Raw genomic sequence first — 15,906 nt, forward strand, 5'->3', positions numbered from 1 at the left:
TATAGTCTTGGCTTGTAATTCCTTGAGAAGATTGAGGGGTAAACAAATTGAGGTGTTGAAAATTGTACAAGGATTCAAGAGAGTAAATACAGACACACCATTTTCCTCTGGTGACAAAGGGGACATAACTTTACAATTAGCCCCAGGCCACTCGAGTGTGAAACCAGGAAGCCCTTAACACAGTTGAAGAAAATTGGTATTACCTTCACCTAAGAGGCTGTAGACTATCAGAGCTTTTCAGGACTTGACAATAACAGATTTCTAGAATAAGAAGTATGAAGCAAAGGTGAGAAAATGGGGTTGCGGTACAGATCAAAAGTAATCTAATTATGAGACAGTGGAATTGAGTCCACAATTCAGTCAGCCATGACCTTATTGAAGGGTGAAACAGACTCAATGGGTTAATGGCCTACTCCTATTTCCTATTGGACTCAAGGGGCTGAAGGCCTGTGATTGTTCTTGCGATCTGATTTTTAAAAATTTGCTCTTTTTTTGGCGTTTGTCTATAGCTTGGATCCTACTCTAGTTATTAGGTCTTTAACATGTATTTATAAAGAATCCATGTAAGCAGTGTCAATAATGAAGATTAAACCTCCTTCAGGTGCCTTACTGACTTTGAGTTGGTTCAGTGTCTTGGTCGTGGAGGTTTTGGTGTTGTGTTTGAGGCAAAAAACAAAGTCGATGATTGTAATTACGCCATCAAGAGGATTCGACTCCCGAATCGGTGAGAAAACGCTTGTGAAATTTCAAAGTTGCAAAAGATTTCTCAGTAAGTGAGTCTCTGCCAACCTGCTTGGACAGAGTTAAGTTGGATGCATGTTTGCACATGTCAGTACATGTAATGGTCTTAAGGGATACATGTGTCGCTGGTTCCTATCTCCTCTATCTCGCACCCAACGGTAGCGCCAGATTAAGATCAATGTGAAAACTCACCATGAGTAATGTGAGGATTGCCCTGGAGTCAAAGGAAGAATGGCTCTATATGTTCTGTCAGGTCTGAGCCAATTGACTTCCGAAGTGCCTTTGTTTTGTCTGCTGACCTGAGACTGTTGCCAGGTAGGAAAAAACCAGCACAGTAAGAGTAGTCAAGTGAGCCAATGTCATACTACACTGAGGACTGTTTCTCCAATTCAATGGCATTACCATTGCTGAATCCCCCACTATCAATATCCAAATACCATTGACCAGAAACTGAACTGGACCAGGCATATAAATGCTGTGGCTTTCAGAGCATGTCAGAGGCTGGGAATTCTGCAGAGAGTAACTCGCCTCCTGACTTTCCAAAGCCTGTCCACAAGACAGAAGGCAGGAGTGTGATGTAATCCTCTCCAGTTGCCTGGATGAGTGCAGCTTCAACACCACTCAAGAAAGTGGACCAAGCATCCCTGCTTGATTGGCACCCCATCCACCACCATTAAAATTCACTCCCTCCACCACCGACGCACAGTGGCAGCAGTGTGTAGCATTTACAAGGCTTCTTCAACAGCACCTTCCAAATCTGTCACCTCTACCATCTAGAGGGACAAGGACTGCAGATGCATGGGAACACCACCACATGCAAGTTCCCCTCCAAGTCACTCACCATCCTGACTTGGAAATATATCTCTGTTCCTTTACTGTCACTCGGTCAAAATCCTGGAACTCCGTAACAGCATTGGAGGTGTACTTAAACCACAGGGACTGCAGCAGTTCAAGAAGGTGGCTTGCTGCTACCACCCTTGAGGGTAACAAATGCTGATCTATGAATGAATAAACAAAAAAAATTCAAACTTGCTCCACTCTAACACTTGCCTGAGTTTAGATGGGCCGTGTGTGTGTCACTGAATGTCAATACAGTTCTGTTATAGTTATTAGGTGTCCTTTAAGGGCTAAATTCAATTTTAAATAAAGAATGAAAATCTAGCTTTAAAAAAACAACAATGTCAGTTAAAGGGACCATGAAGCTGTCAGATTGTCATTCTTTTAGAGAAAAAAACCCTTGTTCACTCATGCCCTTTATGGAAGGAATCCTGTCCTTACCCGGCCTGACCTACACAAGATTCCAGCCCAGTGTGATCGACTCTTAGCTCCAAACTGTTGTACAACTCTGCTACAATTGGGCAATGAATGCCAACCTTGCCAGTGATGCCCACATCCTGTGAATGAATTTTTTTTTAAGAAACAGGTTTTTCTGAACTGAATTCTCCTTTTTTTAAAAAAAAAGTCCCGATATCACCAATTTGGTCTGAAGCTTTCACAATCCTGCAAGAGGAAACCCAAGTGAAACAATGAAACCGTTCTGTTTTTGTACTAAGGATTTTGGTGTTTGCCTGGGGAATTGTCTCTATTCTTATAACTCTTCATAATTCCACAGTGATCAGGCAAGGGAGAAGGTGATGAGAGAGGTGAAAGCACTGGCTAAACTGGAGCATCCAGGGATTGTCCGCTATTTCAACGCCTGGCTGGAGACACCACCTGAAGGCTGGCAGGAGGAGATGGACAAGCAGCTGCTGAAAGATGAAGGGTAAAAACTCCAATGCTAGTGGTCAGTAGGCACATCTGAATACTCTAATGTGACTTACAAGCAGGATGATGGATTGGTGTAACCTCACTCACAGATTGCAAAAGTGGGGGAAGAGCATTTAATATGCTCTTCTTCTTTCCAGTCCCAATTTCTTGCTCTAAATTCTTTTTTCATATCTTGATTTCCCAAGTAAACACTTGTAGGAACATAGGACTTAGGAGTAGGCCATTCAGTCCTTTGAGCCTGCTCCACCATTCAATAACATCATGGCTGATCTAGTTATGGTCTCAACTCCGCTTTCCTGTCTGCCCCAATAACCCTTGACTCCCTTGTCTATCAAAAATCAGTCTAGCTCTGTCTTGAATAAATTCAATGACCCAGCCTCCACTGTTCTCTGGGGAAGATAATTCTGACCCTTTTGAGAGAGAATTTCTCTTTATCTCCGTCTTAAACAGTAGACCTCTTTATTCTTATGTAATCCCTAATTCTAATCTCTTCCGCAAGCCAAAACATCCTTCTGGTATCTACCCTTTCAAAGCCCCTCAGGGATTTGTATGTTTCAATAGGATCTCTTTAGCACCTTAGTTTTATATCTGTGGCCTTTGACGACAGTGTTTCACCCCTCAATCTCATTGTGTAAAAATATTTTTTTCAATTTACTTTTTTAATTGCCTCAGCTCAAATTCTAAGACTGTGGCCCAGATCTCCTGCGAAGCAGCAATCATCATCGGATTGTTGCTCTGCTCGAACTTTTCCATGCCCGCCCTCCCTCCCCATGCTGCTCCGCATTTCTTGCTGGTTTTTTTGAGGTTGGCTTCTCCAGAAATGTGGAGCGTACTGAAGAACTCCATCGCAGCGTTGTAACACCAGAGGAAGGCAGGACATGCCCACTTTTTACAGCACTAGCTGCTGTATGGCAAGTTTAAAGATTCACTGTTGGTGAATGGGTAGGATGGGTGAGGTAATTGGGTGAGGTAAGGGGGAAGTCAGTGGGGGTGGTGGATGGGGGAATTGGTTCTGTAGTTACCCAGGAGTCCCCCCTCTGCCAGGTACTATGCTCTTAAGACGGCGATGGTGACCATGAACTTCCATTGGATTGGTCCATAATTATGCTTGGCAAAGTGATTTGCTGTTGAATTCTGCACTATGGCTAACTAGGAAATTCTCCTGTTCATGCTGTCTGCCATTAGGTGTATTGGAAGGATTTACAGGCTGATAATCAACCTATTTGGCCATGTTATGAATGCACCTTCATGGGCATCAAGTCCTTTAGTGGTAATTGAACCAGAGCTTCTGGCCAGGGGTATGGTCACTACCACTGCATCACAAGGCCTCCTACCCAGGAGTTGGACTAGGTTTTCATCTGTCTTAACATTTCCTGGGTAACTATCCAGATAAGTACCACAGAACTGCCTGAAGTCTCCGACTCTAGCTGAGAGTCTGAGACTCTTGTGGAGGGTCCTGGAAAGCAGGGGAATTGCCTGTCAGAAGTTCTAACTTCCTGGGCAACTCACATGGTGGTCAGCATGTCGGAACTTCTGCAGGGGCCCGGCATGCATCTTGGGTTGTATATCCAGTCTCCGATGATCTGTAGACCAGAGATCCCCTCATTTTGTGGTTCCCTGACTGGAGAAGATCCATTCTCTATCTGATGTGGCAATGCTTTTCATTATTTTAAACACTTTGGTCAGATCTCTTCTTAATGCCAAGCTCATGTCTAAGAATTCAAACCACATCTATCTAGTGTCAAAGTAGAGATATTCAAAACTTAGTATAATGTGTCAAATGTTGTCTTATACTTTTTATAATTGCAGTAGCAGTTCTTTGCTTCTGTACTTCAATTTGTAGTCTACTATCAAATTGGCCTTTTGTGCATCTACAAACAGCTGTTTAAATATTTGTTTGCCTGGACCACTAAACATTTTTGTTCACGTGTTACCTAGTGCTTGTATCTAGACTAGAATCTTATACCTTTCACGTGTCCAAAGTAAACTATATCATAATTAGTTGTGTTAAACTGTATCCGAAGTTCTGCCCACTCACCATAATCAATTTCTGCTATCCATTAGAATTCATTGTGTCTTAGCTTAGTATCGTCAGCAAAATGTGCTTTCAATTGCAGGCTGGTTATAACTATATAACTGTGCATTCGAATGCACATGTGGTATACAAAAGCTTTCTTCCTCCTCATGTTTTTGTCTCACTTTTTAGTCTCAGTTTGATCCTATGTGTTCACATTTACAGTGGCAAGTGTGATTTTTTTTTTTAAAGTTATAATTTAATTACCAGATTGTGAGCTTCATTCTATTTTTTTCCTCAACTTTCGTAGCACTGATTGGCCTGCGAGTTCTCCAGATATTCCTTCTGTTAACCGGCCAAAGCTTCCAGTTGTGGAAAACTGTTCACTTAGATCTACGCCATCGGTGAAGTTCAGCTCCTACTCTGTGATTGCTGCCGATCAGCCTTCTTCATCGGAGCCATGTGTGTGTTTGGACCTCTCCACAGAATTCAGCCAGCCTCTGGGACACCCCCAGTGCGGCCAAGATAGTCTTCTGTCTGAGTGTGAAAGTGAGGGCAATTCTGACCTGGCACATTCTTTCGAATTATTCCCTTCAGCTGCCGGTAGTCTTGCGAACGAGGACAGGACTGCGTCCTTTGACGTGGTGTTTGAAGATTCCGGCTGTGACCGAGCATCTGAACATGATCTGGACTTGGAACTGTTGAGCCACAGTACGAGCTGTGGCGTGAAACAAGCCACTACTTCCCAGGTACAGACAACGAGTAGAACAGAGAGCCTGGGTTCCAGAAATATTTTATCATGTTCTCCGCCGAGACCCACCTCATTAAATCTGAGCCTGCGTAAAGACCCAGAAGAGAAAGCAAAACCGAACTCGCCTAAAGTTTACTTGTACATTCAGATGCAGCTCTGCAGGAAAGAGACTCTGAAGGACTGGATGAGCGGCCGGTGCCAGATGGAGGACCGGGATCGGACTGAGTGTCTAAAGATATTTTTACAGATGGCTGATGCTGTCTGCTTCTTGCACACCAAAGGACTAATGCACAGAGATCTTAAGGTATTATAAACTAAACACATGTCACTGTTGTCACTAAATCCTTAAAGGGTGGATATGTGAACCTTTCATGCTGTGTTCGCCTTACCTGTGAAAAGGATACAAATTGTATCACTGCAAATTCTGCGGGTACTTAAATATGTAGACCAATCGATAAAAGTTGAGAATATCAGTAGGGAGTTGTGAAGTGTAGGGAAGAATAGAATATAGATTTAGTCTTCCAAATATAGGCTATGGAATGATGAAGCTTTTTGAGCTGTTCAACATCTTGTATTTGTATAGAGCCTTTAAAGTAATAAAACATCCCAAGGTGTTTCACAAATGCATCATAAAATAAAATATGGCACTGAGCTACATGAGATATTAGGGTAAGTGGTCAAAAGCTTGGTTAAAAAGTTACGTTTTAAGGAGGGCCATGAAGGAGGAGAGAGAGGTTGAGGGAGGGTATTCCAGAACTTGGGGCCCAGTAGCGAAGGCATAATAACCATTGGTGAACCAGTTAAAATGATCAAGAGATCAAAATTAAAGAAGCACAGTTATCTGAGGTTTGTGGGACTCGATTGCAGCGATAGAGGAGGGTCTTGGACAGGCTGGACTTGTTTCCACTAGAGTTTACAGGAGTGAGAGGTGATTTGATTGAAGTATATATGATCCTGATAAAAAAAAAACTGCGGATGCTGGAAATCCAAAACAAAAACAGAATTACCTGGAAAAACTCAGCAGGTCTGGCAGCATCGGCGGAGAAGAAAAGAGTCGAAACGTCAACTCTTTTCTTCTCCGCCGATGCTGCCAGACCTGCTGAGTTTTTCCAGGTAATTCTGTTTTTGTTTTATATATGCTCCTGAATGGTCTTGACAAAGTGGATGTGGAAAGGATGTTTCCTCTTGCGGGTGAATCCAGAACTAGGAGGCACTGTTTTAAAATGAGGGGTTGCCCCTGTCAGACAGAGGTGAGGAGAATTTTTTTTTTTTTGAGGATTGTGCGACTTTGGAATTCTCTGCCTCAGAAGGCAGTGGAAGCGGGGTCATTGAATATTTTTAAGGCAGAGGTAGATAGATTCTTGTTAGGCAAGGGAATCAAAGGTTATCGGAGGTGGATAGGAATGTGGAATTCGAAACACACAGATTAGCCTTGATCTTATTGAATACGGAGCAGGCTCGAGGAGCCGAATGGCTGCCTTCTGCTCCTATTTTGGAGGTTTATCTAAGGTCCCATGACACTATTGGGAGTAGAGGAGTACTCCTGATCTTGGAGCCTACATTCTCTTCTCTACTGTCAGAAGCAGATTAACTGTTCATATATAATTGCAGTTCAGCTGTTGAATTTGTTCCTGATTGCTTCTCATTGTAATGGTGGCTGGGACATGATGAGGATGTAATAGGGGGTGGGGCGTGGGGTTGGGGGAGGGGGGGGCGGGGGTGTGGTTGGGTGGGGGGGGGGGGGTGGGATGGAAGGAGAAATAACATGAGTTAATTACCTCAGTGTTTTTAATTTAAGCATATTTTTGTTCAGCTGCAACTTACTTTTATGTAGCACCTTTAACGTAGAAAAACATCCAAGGGTCTTCACTTGGGTGCTCTTTGCCCATTTTTCTTTTTCTTTAACCCTCTGGCCTCTCTTCCTGTGGTTCAATTGCCTTGGGATATTTTTTGTTCTGTATATTTATGCTCTTTAAGTTCATAATCTTGTCTAACACAACACTGATTTAAATACAATTTATCCTGCAGGGCATTGGTATATAAGCCTTCCAACACCCTTCTGCTATGGAAGCATTCACCTCGGGTGCTTTTTATGTTCGTTCTTCTCTTGAAGCTGAGCAGCATTAACTACTTGCATAATGCATATATGTGACTCTGCTACCCCCAAACCCCGAACCAGTACATGACTCTGTCACCTTCCTCTCCAGCCTCAACATTGTTTGTACCTCTTCCTGTCCGTGCTCTTGCCTGGCATTGAAAAGTGCTCTGCTGCTTCATTGCATGAGGAGCGGTGTGGAAATGTATTGTGTTTTTATTCACGTGTCATGTTTTGTGTCTGAATTATAGCACTAGTAACTTATTTTAGTATGCCTTTCTTTGGGGAGTTATGTAGTGTACTTTCTACTTTATATCATCAATTCAGCGCATAGAGGGAGGTGTGGGTCTATTTTATACTGTGTTCCATTGGACCCAGGCAAAACAAGTAGAGCTCACCATGGTGCCTTCCAGTGTTGCGATTTGTGTTGGGATCCAGTGCTGGGCTTGTTTCCACTGGAGTTCAGAAGAGTGAGGGGTGATTTGATTGAATTATACAAGATCCGGAACAGCCTTGACAAGGTGGACGTCGAAAGGATGTTTCTTCTTGCAGGTGAATCCAGAACCAGGGGGCACTGTTTTAAAATTAGGGATCGCCCTTTTTAGGACAGAGAAGAGAAGTTTTTTTCTGAAGGTTGACAGACTTTGGAACTCTCTGCCTCAGAAGGCAGTGGAGGTGGGGTCATTAAATATTTTTAAGGCAGAGGTAGATAGATTCTTGTTAGGCAAGGGAATCAAAGATTATCAGGGTTAGATGGGAACGTGGAGATTTGGAGATTGAAACACGAAGATCAGCCATTATCTTATTGAATGGCTGAGCAGGCTTGAGGAACCGAATGTTCTACTCCTGTTCCTATTTCTTATGTTCTTATGTAGAATGTGCATTTTTAAAAAGCATGTTCTCTCCTTTTCTGCACCCTGCACACCGTCCCTATCCCTCCCCCCACAACAATTCCCATTCAAACTACAAACTTGTCTAAATTTGGGCTAATCTCCTATTTCCTTTTCAATGCCTCCCTTTGATAATTACTTTAGATGCATTCAAATCTTTTGGCTGCCAACATGCATAATTCCCATTTTTTTTTTAAGTACCACTACAATTACAGGCATAGGGGCATGTGTCCATAGAAACATAGAAAATAGGGTAAAAGCAAAATATTGCGGATGCTGGACATCTGAAACAACAACATAAAATGCTGGAAAAACTCGGCAGGTCTGGCAGCATCTGTGGAGAGAGACAGAGAGAGTTAATGTTCTGAGTCTGTATGATCCAGCTTCAGAGCTGAAGAGAAGTGGAAATGTGATGAAATTTATAATTTTTAAGGGGGTTGGAGCAGGTGGAGCTGGATAGAAGGCCAGAGATAGGTGGGGACAAAGGAGGGATTGACAAAGATATGAACCGAAGGACAAAGGGAGTGTTAATGGTAGTGCTGGTGCTAAAAAAGGTACTGATACTGGTATAAAGGTAAGAAAGCAGAACAAGGGTAGCATTGTGTGAAAGAACAAAATAGAACAAGAAACAGATGCCCTGAAGGGAATGGGGTGGGGGGGATGGGGTGGTGTTGGAGGGATTAAAAAAGGATAGAAAATGGGATAGAAAAGGGGATAAAGGGGATAAAACCACAGATAAATGAAAGAAAATAAAAATAAGTGGATTAAAAAATGCAAATGAATGTTCTAAAGAAAAAAAAGGGATTTGAAAATGGGGTGAGGATGGAGGAGAGAGTTCATGGTCTGAAGTTGTTGAACTCCATGTTAAGTCCGGAAGGCTGTAAAGTGCCTAATTGGAAGATGGGGTGCTGTTCCTCCAGTTTGCACTGGGCTTCACTGGAACATTGCGGCAGGCCAAGGGTGGGCATGAGAGCAGGATGGTGTGTTGAAATGGCAAGTGACCGCAAGGTTTGCGTCATGCTTGCGGACAGACCAGAGGTGTTCTGCAAAGCAGTCACCCAGTCTGCGTTTGGTCTCCCCAGTGCAGAGGAGACCACATTAGGAGCAGCAGATGTAGTAGACCAAATTGAAGGAGGTGCAACTGAAGCACTGCTTCACCTGAAAGGAGTGTTTGGGCCCTTGGATGGTGAGGAGGTAAAGGAGCAGGTGTTGTACCTTTTACAATTGCATGGGAAAGTGCTGTGGGAAGGGGATGAGGTGTTGAGGGTGATGGAGGAGTGGACCAGGGTGTTCCGGAGGGAAGGGTCCCTACGGAATGCTGACGGGGGGTGGTGGGGAGGTGTGAAGGGATGATGTGTTGGGGGGTGTGAAGGGATGATGTGTTTGGCGGTGGCATCATGCTGGAGTTGGCAGAAATGGCGGGGGATGATCCTTTGAATGCGGAGGCTGGTGGGGTGAAAGTGAGGACAAGGGGGACCCTACCATGGTTCTGGGAGGGAGGGGAAGGTGTGAGGGTAGAAGCGCGGGGGATGGGTCGGACACAGCTGAGGGCCCTGTCAACCACAATGGGGGGGATTCCTCAGTTAAGGAAGAGGAACGACATTATAGAAGTGCTGATTTGGAAAGTGGCATCAGAATAGATGCGATGGGAGGCGAAGGAACAGAGAATGAGATGGAGTCCTTACAGGAAGCGAGTGTTGAGGAGCTGTAGTCAAGGTAGCTGTGGGAGTCGGTGAGTTTGTAATGAATATTGGCAGACAGTCTATCACCAGAAATAGAGACAGAGGTCAAGGAAGCGAAGGGGAGGGAAGTATCGATGATGGAGGGGTGGAAATTAGCAGCAAAATTGAGAAATTTTTCCAGGTCCAGATGAGAGTATGAAGCGGCACCAAAACAGTCATCAATGTACCAAACGAAAAGTTGTGGGAGGGGGCCTGAATAGGACTGGAACAAGGAATATTCCACATACCCCATAAAGAGACATGCATGATTGGGACTCATGCGGGTACCCATAGCCACACCTTTTATTTGGAGAATATTCATTTATAGGAATTATACTTATTTATAGAAAATAGGAGTAGGTTATTCGGCCCTTCGAGCATGGTCTACCATTCAATGTGATCATGGCTTACCCTTTATCTCTATGCTGTACTCCTGCTCTCTCCACATATCCCTTAATGCTTTTAGAGTTCAGAAATCTATCTCTTTCCTTTCTAAATAAATCCAGTGACTTGGCCTCTCTGGTAGAGAATTCTGTGGTAGGTTCACCACCCTGAGTGAAGTTTCTCGTCATCTTAGTGACAAAGCTGGTAACTTCTGAAGGAATGTAAAGGCTCCTCCCTGTTCTGGGAATTCTGTTTTTTTTTAAGCACTTGAGCATCTGATTGGCAGCTTAGCTTCAGCATATTAACTTAATGGGCATGAGCAGTAGAGCAGCACCAAGGACCGAACATTGACAAATTTTTGCTTATTGTTGAAGGGAAAGAGAGTAACAGGCTGTTGTAAGTAGAAATTGTTGGTTTCCTACAGTTTACTTTTAAGTCACCTGGTGTACTTTGTTAATCCACTGGAGGAGTGAAATAAGTGACCCTTAACAAGGTTGATACTGTCACATTCTAGTGCAATTTATATATCAGGGCCTGTGGAGCTTGGTCTTGTTGCATCTAGCTGTTATTTTTCCCATCATTATCTGTCTGAGGTACTTTTGCTGTGTGTGGCATCACTAGTCTGGCCTTAACAAAAGCTTTCTCTGTCTGTACCTCATATTCTGCTATTCCTTTTTCCCTCATGTGTTTTATCTAATTTCCCCTTAAATGCTTCTGTGCTGTTTTCCTCAAGTATTCCATGTGGTTTGAAGTTCTGGCAACTTTTGTTTAACATTATTTCATGGTATATGGGCGTCGCTGGCTAGGCCAGCATTTATACGGTGTACGGTGACTGTAAAACTAAATCAGGAATGTTTGTTTGATTACTGATGTTGGTCTCCAGTTTCACTTGATTTACATCTGTGTTCTGTTGTCATCTTCAAGCAACCTTTCCTTGACCGTGCTGATCAGTGCTGTAAGCACTGGCTTATATAGGAATTGTCTAGTGCCATAGTCAAGCAACTTGGGAGCTACTGGGAATGTCGCACCCTAATCTTCTATAGGAGATGCTTGCCTTGGGAGTAGAATAATAGGTGTTTGTTTAGGTGCATAACTTCTAAAGGTATCTTTCCCTTGTTTTAGTCATAGTTCACATAGTTCTCTTTGCTCCACAGCTTCAACAAATGTGCATTGGTTTGTTGCCGTGATTTGAATAGGCTGTAACTTTACTTACTAATGGCTAAGTAATCTCCCAGCTTCCCAAACTGCATGAAAGTGTTATGTTTTAATTCAGCATGAAGGAGCTGACTTGAGCCTGCTAGATGGTTTCAAGGTTTTGAAGGATCAGAGGGTGAGTCAGTCACTGGTCAGAATGCCTAGGATTTGCCATGTTCTTATAGTCCTTGTGCTCATGTGATTGGACCAGCCATGTGTTGGAGGTAGAGTTGGCGATGGTGGTGCTGCTGGATGACATGACTTTTTTCTGTGAGATGATCATTACCCATTACCTTAAGTGATAGAAATACTTTCAATCGCCCTTCTGCCCCATTGTGGATGATTTCCAGGTCCTGCTGTTGGCTGTCATGGATCCACTCATTAGCAGAGGAATTGGGATGGTGCTGAACATTGGAATTGTTGATGAACAGCACCCCTAGCCTTACAGATGCAGAATTTGTATTGTGTTTAAATGGTGCATTGCAAAGTGCCATTAAATTACAGTGGAAAAGTTTTAATTTTGTTGTATTCTAATTTTTAGTCTAATTACATCTCTGTCGATAGTCTCACTCAACAATTGCTATCTTTCATGAATCTTATTTGAAGTAGCCTCCTTTTTTCATTTCCCTTTGAAGCCTTCAAATATTTTCTTTACATTGGATGACGTGGTGAAAGTTGGTGACTTTGGGCTGGTGACTGCAATGGACCAAGAGGAAGAGGAGGGGTCCATACTTACACCAATGCCAGTGTATGCTAGACACACAGGGCAGGTGGGCACTAAGCTCTATATGAGCCCAGAACAGGTTAGTAAAGTCATTCACAGTATTTTCCAGTAAACTTGGTAAATGCTAAGTATAGCTATATAATTATATATGATACATATATATGTAATATATATATTTTTTAAAATCGCTATATATTTTGTAGATATCTGGAAATACTTACTCTCACAAAGTGGACATCTTTTCTTTGGGCCTGATCCTGTTTGAATTATTGTATCCATTCAGCACGCAAATGGAGAGAGTCCAGGTAAGTGTTCCTACAGAATGTGCCACTTACCTGTTCATCAATATACTGAGCAGTTAGGGACCAGCTTGCTTAGCAATAACCTGCTCACTGACACCAAGTTTGGGTTCTGCCAGGGCCACTCAGCTCTTGACCTCATTACAGCCTTGGTTCAAACATGGACAAAAGCGCTGAACTCCCGAGGTGAGGTGAGAGTGACTGCCCTTGACATCAAGGCTGCATTTGACCAAGTGTGGCATCAAGGAGCCTTAGCAAGACTGGAGTTAATGGGAATTGGGGAAAACTCTCCACTGGTTGGAATCATACCTAGCACAAAGGGAAAATGGTTGTGGTTATTGGAGGTCAGTCACCTCAGTTCCAGGACATCACTGCGGGAGTTCCTCAGGATAGTGTCCTAGGCCCAACCATCTTCAGCTGCTTCATCATGGATCTTCTTTCCATCTATCATGGAGAGATGTTAATGTTGTTGGAATTTTTTTTAAAAATAGTTTAATTGTGTCTGTGTATCTTAATTGGATTAAAGCCATCTGGTCTGGGTGCTTTGATGTGTAGAAAGAAGTAGGTTTGAAATAGTAATTAAATAAACATGGAGAAGTTTAGAAACATAAGTGCCAAGGGGACAATTTGCATTTTTAAATAAACCATTCAAAAGAATGGGTGAAATCTTGTACCTAGCTGGGAGATGCCAAGCAATGTGTTTATATCACTAATAAAAATTAGTGGGATGAAAATGATATTGTTAGAAGCTGTGATGTTAGAAGCTGAGGACGCCATGAAAAATTTACATTCACAGGAGAAGTTAGGTATAAACGGAAAGGTGTCTGTCTGTCTGTGTAATTCAGAGCCATTTAAGATCTAACCAGCCTGTAAGCCTACAACTGTGTCTGCAAAGGAACCAAATTGCAAGGACCCTCATTTTGAATTTTTAAGGTCAAATGTGCTTTCACTGGTGTGTGTTTAAGTCAAGGGGTTATTGTTGCCTTGATGATTTACCTGGGAGTGATTACTTTGGGGATTTATTTAAAAGTTATGATAGTAATTTGTTGTTAAATTTATAAATGTTTAATTTTGTTTTATATAAAAACCCTCGAGGCTTGGTGGTCTCATTCCTGAATTCAGAGCTGTATCTCAAACATACCAATTGAAAATATAGGTTATGACAGTTGTTCAGGTTTCCCTCTGGGCTTTAAACACCTCAGCCTTTACCAACAGCTGTGCCACAGTGCCATCTTAAGGTCAGAAGTGCGGATGTTCACTGATGATTGCACAATGTTCAGCACCATTCGCGACTCTTCAGATACTGAAGCTGTCCACGTCCAAATGCAGCAAGACCTGGACGATATCCAGTCTTGGGCTGACAAGTGGCAAGTAACATTTGCGCCAGACAAGTGCCAGGCAATTGCCATCTCCAACAAGAGAGAATCTAATCATCATCCCTCGACATTCAATGGCATCAGAATCACTGAATCCCCCACGATCAAAATCCTAGGGGTTACCATTGACCAGAAACTGAACTGGACTAGCATTATAAATAATGTGGCTACAAGAGCAGGTCAGAGGCTGGGAATAGTGCAATGAGTAACCCACCTCCTGACTCCCAAAGCCTGTCCACCATCTACAATGCACAAGTCAGGAGTGTGATGGAATGCTCCCCACTTGCCTGGATGGGTATAGCTCCTACAATGCTCAAAAATCTTGACACCATCCAGGTCAAAGCAGCCCACTTGATTGGCACCACATCCACATTCACTCCCTGTACCACTGACGCACAGTAGCAGCAGTGCTTACCATCTACAATATGCACTCTGGGAATTCACCAAGGCTCCTTATACATCACCTTCCAAACCCACGACCACTACCACTAGAAGGACAAGGCAGCAGATACATGGGAACACCACCACCTGGAAGTTCCCCTCCAAGTCCCTCATCATCCTGACTTGGAAATATATCACCATTCCTTCACTGTCACTGGGCCAAAATCCTGGAACTCCCTCCTTAACAGCACTGTGGGTACACTGACACCACGTGGACTGCAGCGGTTCAAGAAGGCAGCCCACCACCACCTTCTCAAGGGCAACTAGTATGGGCAATAAATGCTGGCCATGCCAACAAAGCCCACATCCCATGAATGAATAAAAAAAAACTTGCTACGTTACCTGAATGAGGCAGAAGGTCATGAAAGCAGTTGTTTTCTGTAGGCTTCCGTATAACACATGTTAATTGCGTACTCATTTAAAAAAAACATTCTTTCATGGGTTATGGGCATCGCTGGCAAGGCCCAGCATTTGTTGCCTATCTCTAATTTCCCTTGAACTGAGTGGCTTGCTAAGCCATTTAAGAGGACAGTTAAGAGTCATCTACATTACTGTGGATTTGGTGCCTCATGTAGGCCAGACCAGGTAAGGATGGCAGATTTCCTTCCTCAAAGGACATTAGTGATCCAGATGGGTTTTTATGACAGTGATAGCTTCAGTAATGGTGACCATGAAACAAACTTTTGAATTCCAGATTCTTTATGAATTGAATCTAAATTCCACTAGTTGCCACGGTGGGATTTGAGCCTTTGCCTTCAGAGCATCAACTAGGCCTCTGGATTGCTGTACCAGTGACACTACCACTACGCCACTACTTCTCCAAATGAAACCGAGCAGGCCACCAGACAAAGGGTGATGTTAAGCCAGAGAGCTGGATTTTGAGAAGCATTTCGCAAGGAGGACTGAAATAGGAGTACAGAGGTCATGAGGGACATCCAGGGGACAGATCCGAGGCCTTGCCTCTGAAGTGGGGCACTGGGGCAGAGATTGGGGCTGGTTGAATTTGTGGCTTTGTCTTTTGCTCGTTAACTTTGGAGCTCCCTCTGCTGTCTAGGCTGGCATTAGTTAACTCGGTGCACATCAAGTACCCAATCAAAAACATTCATGACCTGCATTGAGAGCATGACAGTGTGTTTGTCCACTGAATCATCCCCGAATTTCAAGACTTGTTCCTAATGTTTAAATAATTCCTCTCCCTTTTATAGACATTAACAGGAGTTCGCGATTTGAAGTTCCCCTCCTTATTTCTTGAGGAATATCACCAGGAGGTAAGCATTGAGCATGCAATACCCAATGATATTTAGCTTTTAATTGTAGCAGATATTGTCTGACATGGTATGTTCACTTAAGGAGTAGGGCAGAGCAGGGATAAGAAAGGAAGTGTAGCCTAGTTGTTAAATAGGAGTGGCCACTCCCGTGTTCTTTCAGCTCCTGGAACTTGACTTAATTCCAATTTGGGAAGATGGAATGAAAATCCCTTTGCCAACTGCAGTCACCTGGCATACATCC

The 15,906-nt window shown here is 43.2% G+C and overlaps 1 protein-coding gene across 2 annotated transcripts in view; it reads left to right on the forward strand.

The window, feature by feature from the left end:
* The window catches only part of eif2ak3 (eukaryotic translation initiation factor 2-alpha kinase 3), a 72,129-nt gene that overhangs the window by 51,112 nt on the left and 5,111 nt on the right, over positions 1–15,906 (forward strand). For both annotated transcript variants that reach the window (XM_041198477.1, XM_041198476.1), the window contains exons 11-16: positions 602–724; positions 2,354–2,503; positions 4,833–5,577; positions 12,193–12,360; positions 12,485–12,586; positions 15,603–15,665. In XM_041198477.1, the coding sequence (XP_041054411.1) occupies positions 602–724; positions 2,354–2,503; positions 4,833–5,577; positions 12,193–12,360; positions 12,485–12,586; positions 15,603–15,665 (1,351 nt within the window). The remainder of the gene's footprint in view (positions 1–601; positions 725–2,353; positions 2,504–4,832; positions 5,578–12,192; positions 12,361–12,484; positions 12,587–15,602; positions 15,666–15,906) is intronic.

The sequence above is a fragment of the Carcharodon carcharias genome, chromosome 1, assembly GCF_017639515.1.
Source record: "Carcharodon carcharias isolate sCarCar2 chromosome 1, sCarCar2.pri, whole genome shotgun sequence".
NCBI lineage: Eukaryota > Metazoa > Chordata > Chondrichthyes > Lamniformes > Lamnidae > Carcharodon > Carcharodon carcharias.